General features: G+C 35.3%; 2 protein-coding genes across 7 annotated transcripts; one reads left to right on the top strand and one right to left on the bottom strand.

Annotated features, from left to right (window-relative positions):
- Window positions 1-1,724: 1,724 nt before the first annotated feature.
- On the bottom strand, window positions 1,725-5,343 carry LOC107845617 (protein IQ-domain 26). The gene is made up of 5 exons (XM_047398354.1): window positions 5,105-5,343; window positions 3,675-4,068; window positions 2,908-3,215; window positions 2,645-2,818; window positions 1,725-2,110 (listed from the first exon to the last, which is right to left on the bottom strand). Exons 2-4 carry the CDS (start codon window positions 4,056-4,058, stop codon window positions 2,767-2,769), a joined length of 744 nt encoding a protein of 247 aa, XP_047254310.1. The 5' UTR covers window positions 4,059-4,068; window positions 5,105-5,343; the 3' UTR covers window positions 1,725-2,110; window positions 2,645-2,766.
- LOC107845615 (meiotic recombination protein SPO11-1) lies at window positions 5,231-13,858 on the top strand. Of its 6 annotated transcripts, none has more exons than XM_047398351.1 (17): window positions 6,294-6,385; window positions 6,485-6,557; window positions 7,528-7,627; window positions 8,429-8,493; window positions 8,827-8,928; window positions 9,229-9,302; window positions 9,795-9,811; window positions 10,291-10,360; window positions 10,447-10,483; window positions 10,675-10,722; window positions 10,807-10,865; window positions 10,930-10,961; window positions 11,061-11,166; window positions 11,452-11,572; window positions 11,669-11,732; window positions 11,810-11,926; window positions 13,360-13,858. In XM_047398351.1, exons 1-17 carry the CDS (start codon window positions 6,341-6,343, stop codon window positions 13,427-13,429), a joined length of 1,200 nt encoding a protein of 399 aa, XP_047254307.1. In that variant the 5' UTR covers window positions 6,294-6,340; the 3' UTR covers window positions 13,430-13,858. The 6 variants fall into 6 exon arrangements, 5 of the variants coding, with proteins under 5 accessions (XP_016545530.2, XP_047254307.1, XP_047254308.1 ...); XM_047398352.1 differs by having other exon boundaries at window positions 8,420-8,493; window positions 11,518-11,572; XM_016690043.2 differs by having other exon boundaries at window positions 8,420-8,493.
- The last annotated feature ends 1,884 nt before the right edge of the window (window positions 13,859-15,742 follow it).

Raw genomic sequence — 15,742 nt, 5'->3', positions numbered from 1 at the left:
AAAATTTATTTATTTATTTAATTGGCTATCATGTTCAAAACTAATTTATTACCACAAATCACAATAATTAATAACTTAAAATATTTAAAAGACATATAGAAATTTTGTTGACTCTCATTATTTTAGCAATGCCATATAAATTGAGATAAAAGAAAAAGTACCGCAAATCATAATAATTAACAACTTAAAATATTTAAAAGATATATAGAAATTTTAGTTGACTCTTAAAATTGTATCGAAGCCACATACATTGGGACACAAGGAATAAATATATTATTTGATAATTACGTAAAAATTATGATAAATCACAATAATTAACAAGTCAAAATACTTTTTTAAAAATAGATAAAAGTTCTATTCAACTCTCAAAATTTTATTGGTGCAGCATAAATAATGACAAAATAAAAAATTATCTTAATTAATTGCAACTAAATATTTAAAGTAAATCAATTTTATTATTTTAATTGATTTTTATATAGAAAATTAATCATTTTAATTATTTATTTATTTTAGTAAATTTAAATTTTAAAATTATTTTTTTCTTATATAGAAATACTAATATTTAAACTTAACTTTAAATTTTTAAAGAACAAAATTAATAAATTTAACTTAATAAAATAAATTTCTAATGAATATTTTCTTAGAATTTGTGTTGGGTCAATATGTATCAAGTAAAATGAAATAAAGAAAAATATATAGTAAAATTTTATTATTGTGAAAGATAAATATAATGCACTATCCAATAATGTTTAATAATATCATATTTTGCATATGCAAATATAGCATCCCGTATTTAATTAATATACTATTCCGGTGAATTATCGACGATTACTATTGGCTATGATAAAGTGATATTAATTTTTATAGTAATAACATAATCAATCGCTCTTAATTAATTATTATGAGTCATCTAGGTATTAAGAAAATAAATAATATTTAATGAAAAATAAAATAGACATAAAATGCGAAATTAACTCTTAATGTTTTAAATTAAATTTTCGTTTTTCGAACGATGATTTTACTATATCACTCCTTATTGTAAGTCATTTATGTATTAGAAAAACAAGAATAACAAAACGATATGTCAACATAAAATATTTGATTGACTATCAAAATTATATTAGTGTCACATAAATTGGGACGGGACAGAAGAAGATATAAAACAACATATATTATTTGAAAATGAAATAAAAAGTACTGTAAATAATAATAATTAACAAAAAAAAATTAAAAATTGACTGATTTCTACTTTAACTGCTTCAATCGTGATTTTACTGTACAGTGATGTTTAAAGAGGGTAAATGACATAATGAGATTTAAAGAGAATAAAATGTATGTAGTAAAGTGTGAGAAGAATAAAGCATAAGTAAATTTTATTACTATATTTTAAAGAAATTAAAGAAAAGAAGTGTAAGGATTGTTTGCAAAAGATTTTTACAAACTAATTTAAATATAAATAAAGTAAATTTAGGTACAAAAAATGTGTATATCTATCACAAATTTGCTACCAAACACTTTGCACTTTCTCAACATTAGCAAATTTTCTATCAAATATGTGTAGCCATCTTTCTCAACTTTTTACAGCTCCTCAATATTAATTAACATTTCTCTGTTTTAAAAATAAAATAAAGAAAAGAAAATCTCAACTCTTCCTTCTCTAATAAAAAACAACACTCTTTTCTTGTGTTAAAAATAATAATTAAACAAAACAATAGCGAACCAAATGAAGCAAAAAGAAGTTCATTGTCTTGATCACCACAAGTAAAAGAAATGTTTACAATTGGAGATTCAAAAAGGTTGCAAAAGAAAGAAGCAAACTTTCTATTTAATATCAAAGGGGGAAAGAATAAGTATATGAACACTTAGTCAATGAACAAAATATGTTGTAGTTTGGCCATTTCTCATCCATCACTCCACCAGAAATTCTCTAGCAGAGAATCAAGACTTGCAAGAAGGTCGTTTGCCTATCGAGTCTTTCAAGATTGTGATTTGACCCTCTTTCATAAGAATGTCTTCGTCGGGGTATCTACCCACAAGACGCCCGCAGTTCCTTCATGCATTCCTGCAAATCATTTGTCAGCTGGTTGATATGTTCATCCATTTTTAGCACCTGCCAGAATCAACCATAAACCATAAAAAGGAAGAAAGAATGATCACAAAAACATTCCATCAGCAATTCAAAACAAACTCATAGCCTAGAAGTTAAACAGAATCATGAATTCACAGTAGATAACTCGTGAACTTGTCCAAAGAACTAAGTCAGATGAACGAGCAAACTTATTGAAACACCACCTTCAGGTAACTTTACCACATCAGAGCACAATCAGATCAATGGGTTTGAGGATATCACAAAACTTATCATGTTCTTAGTTGGTACAAGTGACTAGACATTAATTAAGGCAATCAGACATGCGATTGCCATGTCACAGAAGACTACGACATGCCAGCAACTCATGCATACAAGTCCATAAAGATAACCGTGAACTTCAGATAGAACAAAAACGAACCTAAAAATCAAAGAGAAGTAGAAAGCTAATGCATAGAAAGTAACATGCGAACAGGCTATCATATGTGAGGACGAGGCATCCAAAGTTGAAAATAAAAACGATTCCATTGCAGTGAGATCTTAACATTGCCTTCTTACCTGAAGCTCGAGATCTTCCAACTTGTATAGGGCACAAGAAAGAGTGTCCAGCGCATTTTGCACTTCACATTTGAGAATGTCGTTACCTCTAACTGCTGCGGCTAGATCAGACTGAAGTTTCTCTATGTCCAGCGCATTTTGCACTTCACATTTAAACTCTGATTGTTTAATTTCCTAAAACAAAAACAAAACAAAGAGAGGGCAAAATTAATCAACAAGACAGAGCATGACAGGCAGCTAGCAAAATAACAGCATCAACTTACATCTGTTTCTGATTGTTTTGCACATCACCCCTGCTGCTAGATGGCTGAGCATCTGAATTCACTAGGGGGGACTTCTCAGTTACCACAGCTGACACTGTCTGCAAACGCACACTATGGGACCTCCTAGCTCGCATCTCGGGTTGGTGTCTAGTGTCATTAGTCATTGAACGACGAGCTCTTTGAGAACGAACAGCAGAGAGCGCCTGCATGCTGTGAAGAGTTGCAGCAGCTCTTTTTCGGACTAGGAAACCTCTTACCAGAGCCTGAAATTTCACGAGTCCTTTAAGAGCTCTAAGTGCTTTTCTGGCCTGCAAAAAATAACAGCCTAAATCAGATCTTGCATATGAACCAATATCAAACCACTTTTCCACAACGAAGCAAACGGAACATAAAAAAAAAAAAAAAAAAAAAAAGCAAAGAAAGAACTATAGTACTTTTCTTGGGTAAATAAGCAATTCAGTATATTGAGGACCAAACTAATACTAGTTGGGTTTAAAAGTGAAAAGTGCAAGGAAATTTCAACATCACTCCAAAGACCAAATTCAAATACTAACTACTAAAACTTCAAATTTCAAATTTCAAATTTCAAATTTATTGGACAGCATTAATTAGACAAGTACAAATGTGGTAAAGGCAATAGTACTGCTCGATTAGATCAATGCTTGGAAGGTGACATTTTAAGCAACCATCAAAAACTCAAAAATAAAAAATTCAAATTTTCAACATTAATTAATCTTGCACATCATTGAATAAAATTAATGACTGACCAAATAACCTCTGAAAACACTTTGAATCTTAGTAGCAGCCCATTTAAACATACCACCCCTACCTTGACTTGTCAATCTCACCATTGCCACGGCAACTTGCGCTGCGGCTACCGCAGCATCGCCTGCAGCCGCAGCCACAGCAATTGCATGCTTCCTCTGCTCCGTTTCATTCTCAGATATGTAAGATTTCAGCCAATTAGTATCCACCTCAGGGACACTCCCCGAAAAGTTCACTAGATTCTCACTAGTAGATTCTTTAGAAGACTTCCTCCTAAAGCTCCATCTTTTCTTGTCTCTCTTTACAGAGGAATTCAACATGCCTACATTTTGCTTGTCTTTGTTCATCCCAAGCAACCCCTTGAACCACCTCGTAGCTTTACCCATTTTCTAAAAACTAAAACAAGAAACAGTAACAAAAACAATGTCACGAATGTGAGTGATAAAAGAGTGATAAACAATTATTTCTTTGCTTAAAACTTTTGTGTGAGAGAGTGTAAGTTGTAAGTTGTCCTGATGAAAAATGAGGAGGGGTTGGTTGTTTATATAGTGTGGAAAAAATAAATCAGCCCAAGCGTAAAAAGGAAAAAAGAATATTTGATATAATCAATCAATAGAATTTTCCCATAAATATAAAAATCACACTTATATCAGTCAAAGAATTTCAAATCAGTCCGAGCAAATAAAAGGAAAAGAAATATCAATCAATAGAGAGAATATCAATCAATGAAACTTTCCTATAGATATCAAAATCACACTTATATCAGTCAAATATTTAAAACCAGCCCAAGCAAATAAAAGGAAAAGAAATAGATTTCCTTTCCAACATGAGTACCAATTAAAACAATCATTATATCAATGTAAACTTTAGCCAAAAAATAAAAGGAAAGAATGAATTTCCTTCCATAAAATACCCCAAAAGATCAAAATACCCTTTTGTTGAAATCAATAATAAAAAAGAAAATCCGTATACGTGATTTTCCAGAAATGAGAGTAAACATATATTTGATTAAAAGAGGGACAGATAAATAAAAAAATAACCTTGGATAGTCAAGATTTCTCCTAAATTAAGCGAGGCAAACCAATCATCAAGATCTTCAATGACAATAGTTGTCAAGATTTGAATAAAAAAATTATTCATAGTGGAATCATCTACCAGTCCTAATGTTAAACATGGCTACCAGCAGAACCAGCCAACACACAAAAGAAACATATCTCAAAAACTGCATCAATCAGTATCCGAATTCTCTAATTAGGGTTAAATGCATATTTGCAAAAATTAGGAATTTTTATATATGTCAATCTAAACACATAAACATACACGAGATTAGAATATTTAACTCAAAATCCACATTCAAACTTCATCAATTTTGAATCTAATAAAATAACACAAAGAAAGAGTAGAAAAAGGAAATTTAAACAAAACAACAAACCTCAGATGGATTTCGAAAAAATCCGTCATGAGTTTTACTCTTTTCCGGCGTCAATTGGCCGGAGTTTGGAGCGGAGAGGAAGCAGCGTGAAGGAGAACAGAGGCGGCGCGGGTGTGACGGGTTGATGTTGCTGTTGGTTCCGCCGGTTCCTCGACGGGGGGCGGCGTCTGGTTCGAGGCAGCGCGGGGTTGATGGCGTTTCGCTGGTGTTGATGGTGGCTGGTCATGGATGCACGGCTTTGGGTTCTGTGTTGTCTTATTGGTACTTTTCTAAATCTTACACTAAATTTTATACATCTTTTATATAATTATACCTAGTATGTGTCGAATTTAATAGGTGTCGAAACAAAAAAAATTTGTCTATAGGTCCGCACCAGGTGTAATCACACAATTGAGATCCGGTGAGCATAGAGTGTACGCATACCTTATCTCTGCCTCGTGGAGGTGGAGAGCCTATTTCTAAAACACCCTCAGCTCAAGTACAACAAATCAAAACATTCTAAATAGTAACTACAACGAAATAATACGATAATCGAAGTACAATAAACAACAGATAGTAATAAAAAATCAAAGGACAACAAACTATTGTAGCAATACTACGAATAGTAGTACTCACGGTTAAATAACGCGTTACAAGTTATGATACACGTAATACTTACTACGACAAATTAGCATAATTTCACGTAAGATACACTAACATCACAAATTAATATTCAAATTAACTCTCGAAAAGTGAAATAACAACTAAAAAAGAACGGAGAGACTAATAGTAATCTGAATTACCAAAAAAAAAAAAAGAATGTTTCGATCCAATTGAACTCTGATTTCTGTTCGGAAATTGCTGGAACGAGCTCAATTCTTCTTACACAACGTAGCTACGTAGTACATGCTCCTCCGTGTCAATTTACGTGGCACCTTTTGAATTTTGTGATTCAAATAGATTTATATTTAATTGTAATTGCTTCACTCTTGAAAAGTGAAAAGTGTCGTATATCTGATTTTGGAGGGAAATCCAAAATTCAATTGTTGTGGTGTTAAAATTAAAGTTGTATCAAATGTCTTTTAATTTTTTGATCTTAAATATGCTACGTGAAAAGTTAAAATTAATATATTATCAAAAAAGAAAAAGAATCATTCTTGGACTAAAAAGAAAAATAGTTGGTTCTTTTTTAGACGGAGGGAGTATGAAATATTGGGTATAAAGAAGAAGAATTAATCAAAAGGTGAAAAATGAGAAATGCATGAGGGACAAGAAAGTAAAAACACATGCAAAATGATGACGGTAAGCACCGCGTGTTATAAATTATTTTTTCCCTCTGTTTTTGTTTTTGTGCTGCCCCGAATTTCGGTTTATCAATTTTCGAAAAACGTGAACCTGCAGGGTGAAGTGGAAAGAAAAATGGAGAGAAAGCGTTTGAATGCGCAGCCATTAGCACTCATTAGGAAAATCAAAGGTAGTTAGAGCTTCGATTAAACTTCAATTTTAGCTGCAAATTGTTAGAATTTCGAATGTGAGGTAAATTTGCATACTATAAACCTTTAGTGTTTGGACTTTCCCAGGATCCGCTCATGGCAGAAGCTTTAGTGCATCGGACTATCTTTTTTTTTTTTGTTTGAATTTTGAATGTGATGATAAACTGTTAGTATTTGGCCTTTCCGAGGACCCGCGCATAGCGGGAGGTTTGGTGCAATGGTCTGTCTTTTTTTGTTTGAATTTTGAATGTGAAGTAAATTTGAGTAGTGTTCGGCCTTTCCGATGGACTGTCCTTTGTGCTGTTCGAATTACGAACGTGAGGTGAAGTTGCGTATGATACACCGTTGTGATTCGACTCTTCCATGGACGTGGCGTGTAGCGGGGGGCTTTAGTGCACCTTTTTTGCCCTTTTTGTTGTTCGAATTTCGAATGTGAGGTAACTTTGCGTATGATAAACCGTTGTGGTTCGACTTTTCCCTGGACGTGGCGTATAGTGGGAGCTTTGGTGCACCGTTTTTTCCCTTTTGGTTGTTCAAATTTTGAATGTGTGGTAAATTTGCGTACGATAAACCGTTAGTGTTTGACCTTTCCGCTCACAGAGGGAGGTTTAGTGCATCGGGCTGTTCTTTTTGTTGTTCGTATTTCGAATGTGAGGTAAAGGCTGGTTATGATACACTGTTGTGGTTCAAATCTTCCATGGACGTGGCACATAGCGGGAGTTTTAGTACACCGGGCTGTCCTTTTTTACCTTTTTTATTGTTTGATCGAATGTGAGGTGAGGCATAAACCATTATGGTTCGGCCCTTCCTTGGAAACTGCACATAGTAGGAGCTTTAGTGCACCGGGCTGCCATTTTCCGTGCCCTTTTCATTGTCCGAATTTTGCGTTCAACACATTGTTTTGACGAATCGTCGTCACGTTTGAGCTGAATTTTGATTTTTTTGTTGCAGGATTTACTCGTTCAATCGTTGAGGGTCTAGCTCGAGGTAGTGCACCTTTGATCTACATTGATCGGTTCAGAAATTACTGTACAGACACTTCTGGAAATTGGTAAGATATGAGAAGCTTAACGAAGTGTTTTATTTTTTTGGTATGTTAGTTGAAAACAGTGAATGTGCTGCTGAATTAAACTGTCGATTTCCTATCACTATCTCTATCGGTTCAGAAATTACTGTACTTAAGCTTATGGAAATTAGTAAGATGCAGTGTATGTGTGTGCAGATGTTATTTGGTAGGTTGAATATATACACATGTAATTATGAATCAAGTTAATCAAGCTTATGGAAGTGTTTCTTTTTCTTATTGTTGTTTGAAATTTCATTGCAATTAGTGTATAGGATTACAATACCAAAAATTACACTGAATTAACCTGTCGACTTCCTATTAATTTAATTAAACACAGCGAGTTTTGGTTAGTTTCTCTATTACAAAGGCCTCCACAGAGATATCCTTGACATAATTGAACTGAAAATTGCAATTGATGACGATACATATAGCTTTAAAATGCAGCTTTAAGAAAGTTGTAATTTATGGGCTTGGTAGATGATTCTGTGGAATTCTAGATGGTATGCCCCTGCTCCCCTCAAGACAAGCCCTTCCAAACAATAAAATGTAGAGACGAAACGAATCATTATTCTATGTGTCTTTCTCAGAAGAAGAATGATCACAGTTTACTCTGAGAGATTTGTTCATAGAAGCCATATCCTATTCTGCTACACAAATAAGTACTAGTTGAACGGATTTCTAAAAACAATGGAATTTACTGAAGTTGGAGTTTGAATGGCTAATTAATATCATGCAACTGTTCAGATAGTATTAATGGTCTTTGTTTAATTTATGTAGCTCTTGCAGCTCTGGTTTGCCGGCAGGCAAGGAAGCTATATCCTTGAAGAGGGAATGCCATGCACGTAGGCTTGGTAAGTCTAGTAAGGGTAAACAATCCCTGTATATTTCATTGACTAGTCCTCACCAAATAGTTGGAGAAGAAATGATTGATCGAGAAGGGGGCAGGAAAGATAATTCAAAGTTGTTATCCTCCGTGAAAAATGACAAAATTAGCAGGAGAACTATTTCCCCGTTTAGTTGACTTTACCGTTAGCCTCCATATCCTTGTAAGTTACAGGATGCACCAGGAGGGGTGGGGGTGAAGGGTACTCTCCCAAATTAACTTGAAGGCCGTTTTTGCTCTCTAATCTCCTTAACATCCCAGAACCTCGCTGGTTTATTCCTTTCTGTGTTTTTCATTTCAGATGTCTTGTTGAGAGTTCTTCTGATAGTTCAACAACTTTTGCAAGAAAAGAGGCATGGATCAAAAAGAGACATATATTACATGCATCCTACTGTTTTTAAAGGTAAATCTGGATCGATCTTTGGTGTTCTAGTGAATCCACTTTCCAGAAAAAAAATCTGGACCTATTCTTGGTGTGCCAGTGTAGCTACTTCCCTGTTAATCCCATTGGAAAAGGTGAGACTTTATGTACTCTAGAATCAGTTTTGAAATGGTCTTGTGATTGGTTATGAAGTTTTTTTCCAAGGAAAATGTGTATGTGTTGTTGTAATGTGCCACAAGTTAGATCGCTAACACAAAATGTATATATCAGAAGGCCGCCTCCTTCTATGCTCACTATTGTCTTTTGCACTCTATAATGCAGAACAATCTGTTGTTGATCGGGCAATTAATGACATCTGCATCCTCTTGCAATGCAGTCGACATAACCTTAATGTGGTACATCAATTAACTTTCCTCTGTATCAAAATAGACTCAGTTAAGATGTATGTCCGCATGTCGTACTGTTAAGTTGGGAACTTTTTCACTTCGCAGTCTCTTCTATTTTTATTTAGTTACATGTTCTTTTTCACAGTGAAGGATTCAAAAATATTGCATCTACATGCTTTTGCCATGCGAAATGGTAGTTCACAAGTATCTGAGCGACCACGCGAACCGCATAAATTTCTTGCTTTGGGAGTAGAATTTTGTTTGATTTTTCTATTGCACGGCCTTTCCTTCTCCATAGCATGGGGAGTGAGGTAGGGGTTCACTAGTGTAGTTGATTAGAAGGTTGTGAATACTGTTTCTCGTAAAGAACTTGAATATAGAATCAAAAGGATATTCTCAGATATGGTACCCATCATTCAAATGCTTACTTTATTCTCCCTTTATTGGTAATTTTGTAGGAAGCTTGACCTTTTATATTCTTTTGATGCTTGCCTTCTGCAGGTGTCTGTTGGAAATGGGTGCGTACCTCTATACAGTTCATATTTCCTTGCAGGAGTGTGCTTCTAGACACGTATAGTTTGAGTTCACTATATGCAATGTTCTTTCTCATACTCAATACACATATTTGCAATCTTTTCTCTTGAAAATTTCAAATGCTTCTTTCAGTTGATTATGTTTATACCTCCTGCATTTGCTTGAATGCCTCTCCGTGTATGTCTAAAATCCTCTTTGGGGAGAAAAATGGCTTTATGATTGAGCTGACATAGTGTATCATGTTACAATAATCTTTTCACTTCTGTACTTTGAGCAAGGTAAAATTTTATAAAAACCTGGAGAAAGCATGTCAACTCTCAAGGGGGTATTATTGCATTTTGCTTATGACAATTTTCTGTTCCTTAAGATAGATATAATAGTTGGTTCTCTTCTTTGTTCATATTGTAATAGTCCCTTGCAAGTTTCGGTCATAAAATTCTTCTTCCAACTATTTATGGTCTAGATTGGTGATGGGCTGGCTGCGGTATGTGGAATCTGGGAGGAAAATTGACTGCATTAGCAATCCTAACACTGTAAGTCCAGTGTAACAATCTAATAAATAGAAGCTAAGATGGGTTTCTGTAGTTATGTAACAATTTAATTATGATGGTTCCTGCAGGCTTACCCGATTCCGGTCCATGTTGAAGAGGTCAATGGTATCCTTATGTTTAGGCGTTTCGAATTATGAATAAACATGAGTTTCATACATGTGAAAGTCCAGTTATCACTAAACATAAAGATGAATCGATGCTTTTTTATTGAATACATCCTGTTTTTGACTATATGACTTGCTCATTGCTTTTTCAGACTGTAGCTGCAGTTGTTACTCCCTTAATGCTTGAATAAGATATTCTTAGTGTTGCTCAATATGTTTTAGTTGTGGAAAAGGAATCAGGTAAAACTATTCATAAGCAGATCAAGGCTATAAAAGGTATTCCTAGTTCATAAGTAAGGTCACTATTTGTTGTTCGTCATGCAGTGTTCCAGCGACTAGCAAATGATCAGTTTTGCAAGAGGAACCATTGCATTGTCATAACAGTACGCATCTTTTGTTTTCTGAAAATTCCCACACATATTTGGCTCCATAATTTCTTTTTAACAGGGAAGGGGTTATCCTGATGTTCCCACAAGGAGGTTAGACCCATGTTGCTCTCACCTTGTCACACATGTTGCAGATGAATCCTTCTTCAGTTAATCATATTTCTGTCTTTTCACGTTGCTTGCCTGTGGTAGGTTTCTGCGTCTCCTCATTGACAAGCTGCATTTGCCTGTGTACTGCCTGGTAGATTGTGATCCATATGGCTTTGACATCTTAACTACATACAAATTCGGTTCTTTGGTAAGGATTATTAATGTGGTGTTATTATCATGTGATCAAGTTGCTAATATTCCTCCTTTTCACTGTAACAGTCTACACTTCCTTAGTTAATTAGTTCAAACTTACATTCACATTTCTAAAAGAAAAGTCTGATACATTCTTCACCGTTTTCCTATCAAAAGCTATCAAGCATTCATTTTTATCTTGATAGTAATCTACGCAAGCCACTTAAGTTAAAGTGTATAGAGTAGTTAGGTTCGACGGATTGATTTACGGATGTTTTCTTTCTTTATATGCGTTTTGAAGCAAATGGCTTATGATGCAACGTTTCTACAAGTCTCTGAGATACAATGGCTTGGAGTATTTGTCCAGGATTCCGACAATTACAGCATTCCACAGCAATGTCTCCTGCCTTTGACTGTAGAAGGTAAAACCCACACATTCATCGTCTCATATTATTATAGTTTTTCAAAGAATCGAAAAAAAAAAAACTGACAAATGACTGGTTGTGTAATCTTATCAGATAAGAGGAAAGTCGAAGCAATGTTACATAGATGTTATTTGCAACGAGAAGTGCCAAAATGGAGGTAGAATTTCATACTACTAAAGTAATGTCAACGCCAAGTTGTCAAAATATTCACATGAATGTTCTCCACTTCTTGAGGTTTGAACTGGAGCTGCTGTTGTACAAAGGAGTTAAGTTCGAGATTGAAGCATTGTCCGTGCACTCGCTCACTTTCTTGTCACACGAGTATCTACCATCAAAGATCAACAACGGAGGGTATATCTGAATCTTTTCTATCTTTGTTCAGTTCTCTAGCACAAGAAGTTCAAAGTATTTTTCGTGTGCTCGAGTAAATCATTTGAAAGAACAACCTAACTAGTCACTTTCGTCGACTACATCATGTCCGTTCGTGTTGTCAATTAAGTTTTTCGCGATAATGGTTGTGGATATCGAGCTACGAATGTGCATTGACATTAGCCAGTTTGATAGAGAGAATGAAATTATTTACTGTATCTCATCCTAAATGATACATTGAATTAGATCGAAGACCCCAATTAGCCTTAATTCTCATGATTTAAGTTATATATAACGACAATGAAGAGCTTTCACACAGCAACAACAACAAAATACCTCGTGAAATCCCTCAATAGAGCGTATGCAGAAGGTACCACTACCTTGAGGATAGCATTTATGATGTTATGTTAGTAACTCTTTTTACCAAGTTACGAATCACGTTTATCGTGATCTATATTTAATTAATTTATTAGTGATTTGATTGGATAAATAGTTTTTTTACCTCATCAGTGTATATCTATTTAAGCTTAGAAGGATTTGAGATATACACATAATAAAAGCACCATTTAAAAATGTGGTACAACTTGTTTAATTTTTTTAAAAATTATCATAGCGTCCAAGTCCGTTTGCTTCACCTCAATTAGTTCGAAATAACTTTGTCCATCAAGGCTCGAACAGATGAGAAGACATCAACGGAATTTAAATTAAACTTCCATGCATGGTTTATAGGCCTTTGAATTTGAAGAACTATAGAAGGAAAATATTATTAAGCGTTATGCAAATATGAAAGACTGTACTTATGCACAAAGCTCATGGTTGTACGACAGATGGAAACTGAATTCGATCTGAGGTCTCCTACATGGGCAACCCACCTCCCAAATACTAAACCATGCCCTCGTTGGCAATAAGAACTTTGAATTGAGAGAAACTATAACACAATTCAAAGCAAAAATAAAAGAGCAGCTCGGTGTACTAAAGCTCCCGCTATGCGCAGGATCGGGGGAAGAGCCCCACCACAAGGGTGTATTGTACGTAGTCTTACCTTGCATTTCTGCAAGAGACTGTTTCCAAGGCTTGAACCCGTAACCTCTTGATCACATGACAATAACTTTACCAGTTACTCCGATCGAAAGAGAAAATATGAAGGAAAAAAAAAGGTGTGTATTCTATGTTTAGGTACTTAAAATGATCCATACATAATAATTTGTATAATCCAAACTATCATAACATTCATTGTGCAATTAACAAGTTGCTAATGAACTAGCTCTTATGGCATTTAGCAAAATCATTTTACATTCCAAGAACAATATTATCATTGAAACATCGCGCAGTATATGAAACTCGCGTAAATTAACAAGTTTGCTCACTGCAACACTGTCAAATTTGATATTTTCACTAATACGGGTCTGATGCAGATGCCTTCAACTTCTTGGGTGGTGGATTACCTCCAGACAGTATCACATAAGAGTAGAAGCAGAACATTAGAGCAGTGAAAAGATTTAAGAGCAAAGTGAATGATAATGTTGTACGGTTGCACCAGGTAATGGATACTTGAGAAAAGAAGAAGACGTTGTAATACCTAATGGCAGCAAAGAAGCCGGCAGGGAACAATTTTCCTGTCTGCATAAACAAAACAAAACAAAATGTTAAACCTACAAACAGATACAGAACAATTTTCCTGTCTGCATCAACTTTCTTCTCTCTTTACAGTCGTCTTCCAACCCCACACGATATATCTATGATCACATGCATACAATGTTAAACCTACAAACAGATACAGATCAAAGACATTACGCCCAAAAGAAGTGTTCCCTGTTCACAACCAATAACATGCTAAAGAGTACTGTCCACCAGCCAAAATGTGATGATTTGGACTTTTATTTGAAAATAGTATTATTGTTATATATGTATTTATATTATAGTAAATATCTATCAAGATCTACTGTGATATCTATTAGGATTTGTGTCACGACCCAAATCGAGGCCTTGGCTGTAACAAGCATCCCGAACCAAGAAGGCCCGAACGCCCTCCTGTATCTGGTAATCATGCACAATATTCATACTGTAAAAGCAGATACGGAAATACATAGCTAAACGGAAACATGGTCATAAATCTGAAATCTGTTTAACACTACTAGAATAGGTTTTTCAACATAAAATAACATCTCTATCCGTCTGCAAAATCTCTACTACATAAGACATCAAAACTTGTCTGAATCTGGGACAAGGCCCCCAGTAGACCAAAACCATAATAAATGATAAATGTCTGAAAGTAAATAGGCCTTCTGAAATATAGAAGGCACACCAACTAGTACTCTTCACTCCTGCCTGAAGAAATCTACTGCTTATCAGACCCCCTAGACTGTACCTCAGAACCTGGAGGGAGGGGGGAGGTCAATACAGTTGTACTGGTACATAAAGTAATCCAAAATAAAGCTTTTATATAAATAAATTAATGGAGAGCAATTTTTCAAAACATCATGCATAATATAGTTTTCAAAATACATTGGCATCATTTTGATAATCATAAAAACCTTTCTATCAATGCAATTTCTGATCTTCGTATTACTTCTGAGTTAGGTGGTACACCTCTACAAGTCTAAAACCCCACGGGCTATATGGAGTCCACCATTGACTCGGTGGGGAAGCCCCCAACCCAAGTGTGCCGCAAGGGTTGAAGTGTCTGAGTCTAATTGTCACGCCTCAAATCCTATTGGGGCGGACTGGCACCCGTAACAGAGGAGGCTCGGGAGAACCAGCTCATAACCTTATACTTCCCATGCATACCTCTATGACAACCCGAAATTCGGACAGCATCATGTCGCATATAAAAGGAAATAATCACCTGTATAAGCTCGAGCACACATATATATGTATATACAATACTTGGCCGTTGGAGCCATCACGTCTATTAACAAAATACCACCTTGACTGTACATTAGGTCTACAAAGCCTCTAGACAATACACAGAGTTTAACTAAGGTCGGGACACACCCCGCCATATAACTAACTTCTATATAATACCAAAAGTGACTGGATATGACACGGAAAGCCCCGAAGCAAACTGGAGCTCACCAAAAGCAGCTGGGTATCCTGGCTCCTACTTGTGCGGTGTATGAGTTGAGATACCTGTGCCTGCAGCATGAAATGCAGGTCCCCCGTGGGGGACGTCAGTACGAAATATGCACTGAGTATGTAAAGCTGTAGATAATCACATATGATATAGGAGCTCAATAGAAATCAGAAACAAGTGAATAAATCGTAATAAGAGTGGACCACACTTACTAGAACTTGTGACAACCTGTACATTGTATTTATTCAATCACTTTACCTTCGTTCTTATCATCTTTGTAATCATTACTGTACTGTACTGTGACCATTAGGCTGCCTCCAGTACATATCAACTGGGATCGACTCATGCTAGGCTTATGCCCCTGGGATACCACCCATAAACACATAAATAGGGATCGACCCATGATAGGTTATGCCCCTGGGATACCATCCGATAAGAGAGAACTTTCATCACTTAGTTCAATTAATCTTTGAGATTGTTATTTCGATCGCCACCACATTTTTGATACTTTGAAACAATGATACATCAATAAGAGACATATAAATAGACCATCAATGCAATAACAATGAAGTAAGAACTCATTGGCACGTCAATAAAGTGTTTTGGAGTCATCAATGCCATAACAATGAAGTAGGAACTTATTGGTATATCAATGAAACGTTTTGGAGTCATTAATAGCACATGGATCTTGTTCGAGTAACCGGATACCTTCTGACATTCATTAG

The sequence above is a fragment of the Capsicum annuum genome, chromosome 10, assembly GCF_002878395.1.
Source record: "Capsicum annuum cultivar UCD-10X-F1 chromosome 10, UCD10Xv1.1, whole genome shotgun sequence".
NCBI classification, from domain to species: Eukaryota; Viridiplantae; Streptophyta; class Magnoliopsida; order Solanales; family Solanaceae; genus Capsicum; species Capsicum annuum.
This window is presented reverse-complemented; position numbering and strand designations above follow the sequence as displayed.

Bases quoted from the DNA above. Each gene is read 5' to 3' on its own strand.
- LOC107845617 (XM_047398354.1), bottom strand. From the start codon at position 4,058: ATGGGTAAAGCTACGAGGTGGTTCAAGGGGTTGCTTGGGATGAACAAA. The intron at 3,216-3,674 runs GTCAGTCATTAA...TATTTTTTGCAG, and splicing joins GTGTTTTCAGAGGTTATTTG to GCCAGAAAAGCACTTAGAGC. The intron at 2,819-2,907 runs GTAAGTTGATGC...TTTTTGTTTTAG, and splicing joins CAAAACAATCAGAAACAGAT to GAAATTAAACAATCAGAGTT.
- LOC107845615 (XM_016690043.2), top strand. From the start codon at position 6,341: ATGCATGAGGGACAAGAAAGTAAAAACACATGCAAAATGATGACG. The intron at 6,558-7,527 runs GTAGTTAGAGCT...TTTTTGTTGCAG, and splicing joins ACTCATTAGGAAAATCAAAG to GATTTACTCGTTCAATCGTT. The intron at 10,962-11,060 runs GTTAGACCCATG...TGCCTGTGGTAG, and splicing joins CCTGATGTTCCCACAAGGAG to GTTTCTGCGTCTCCTCATTG.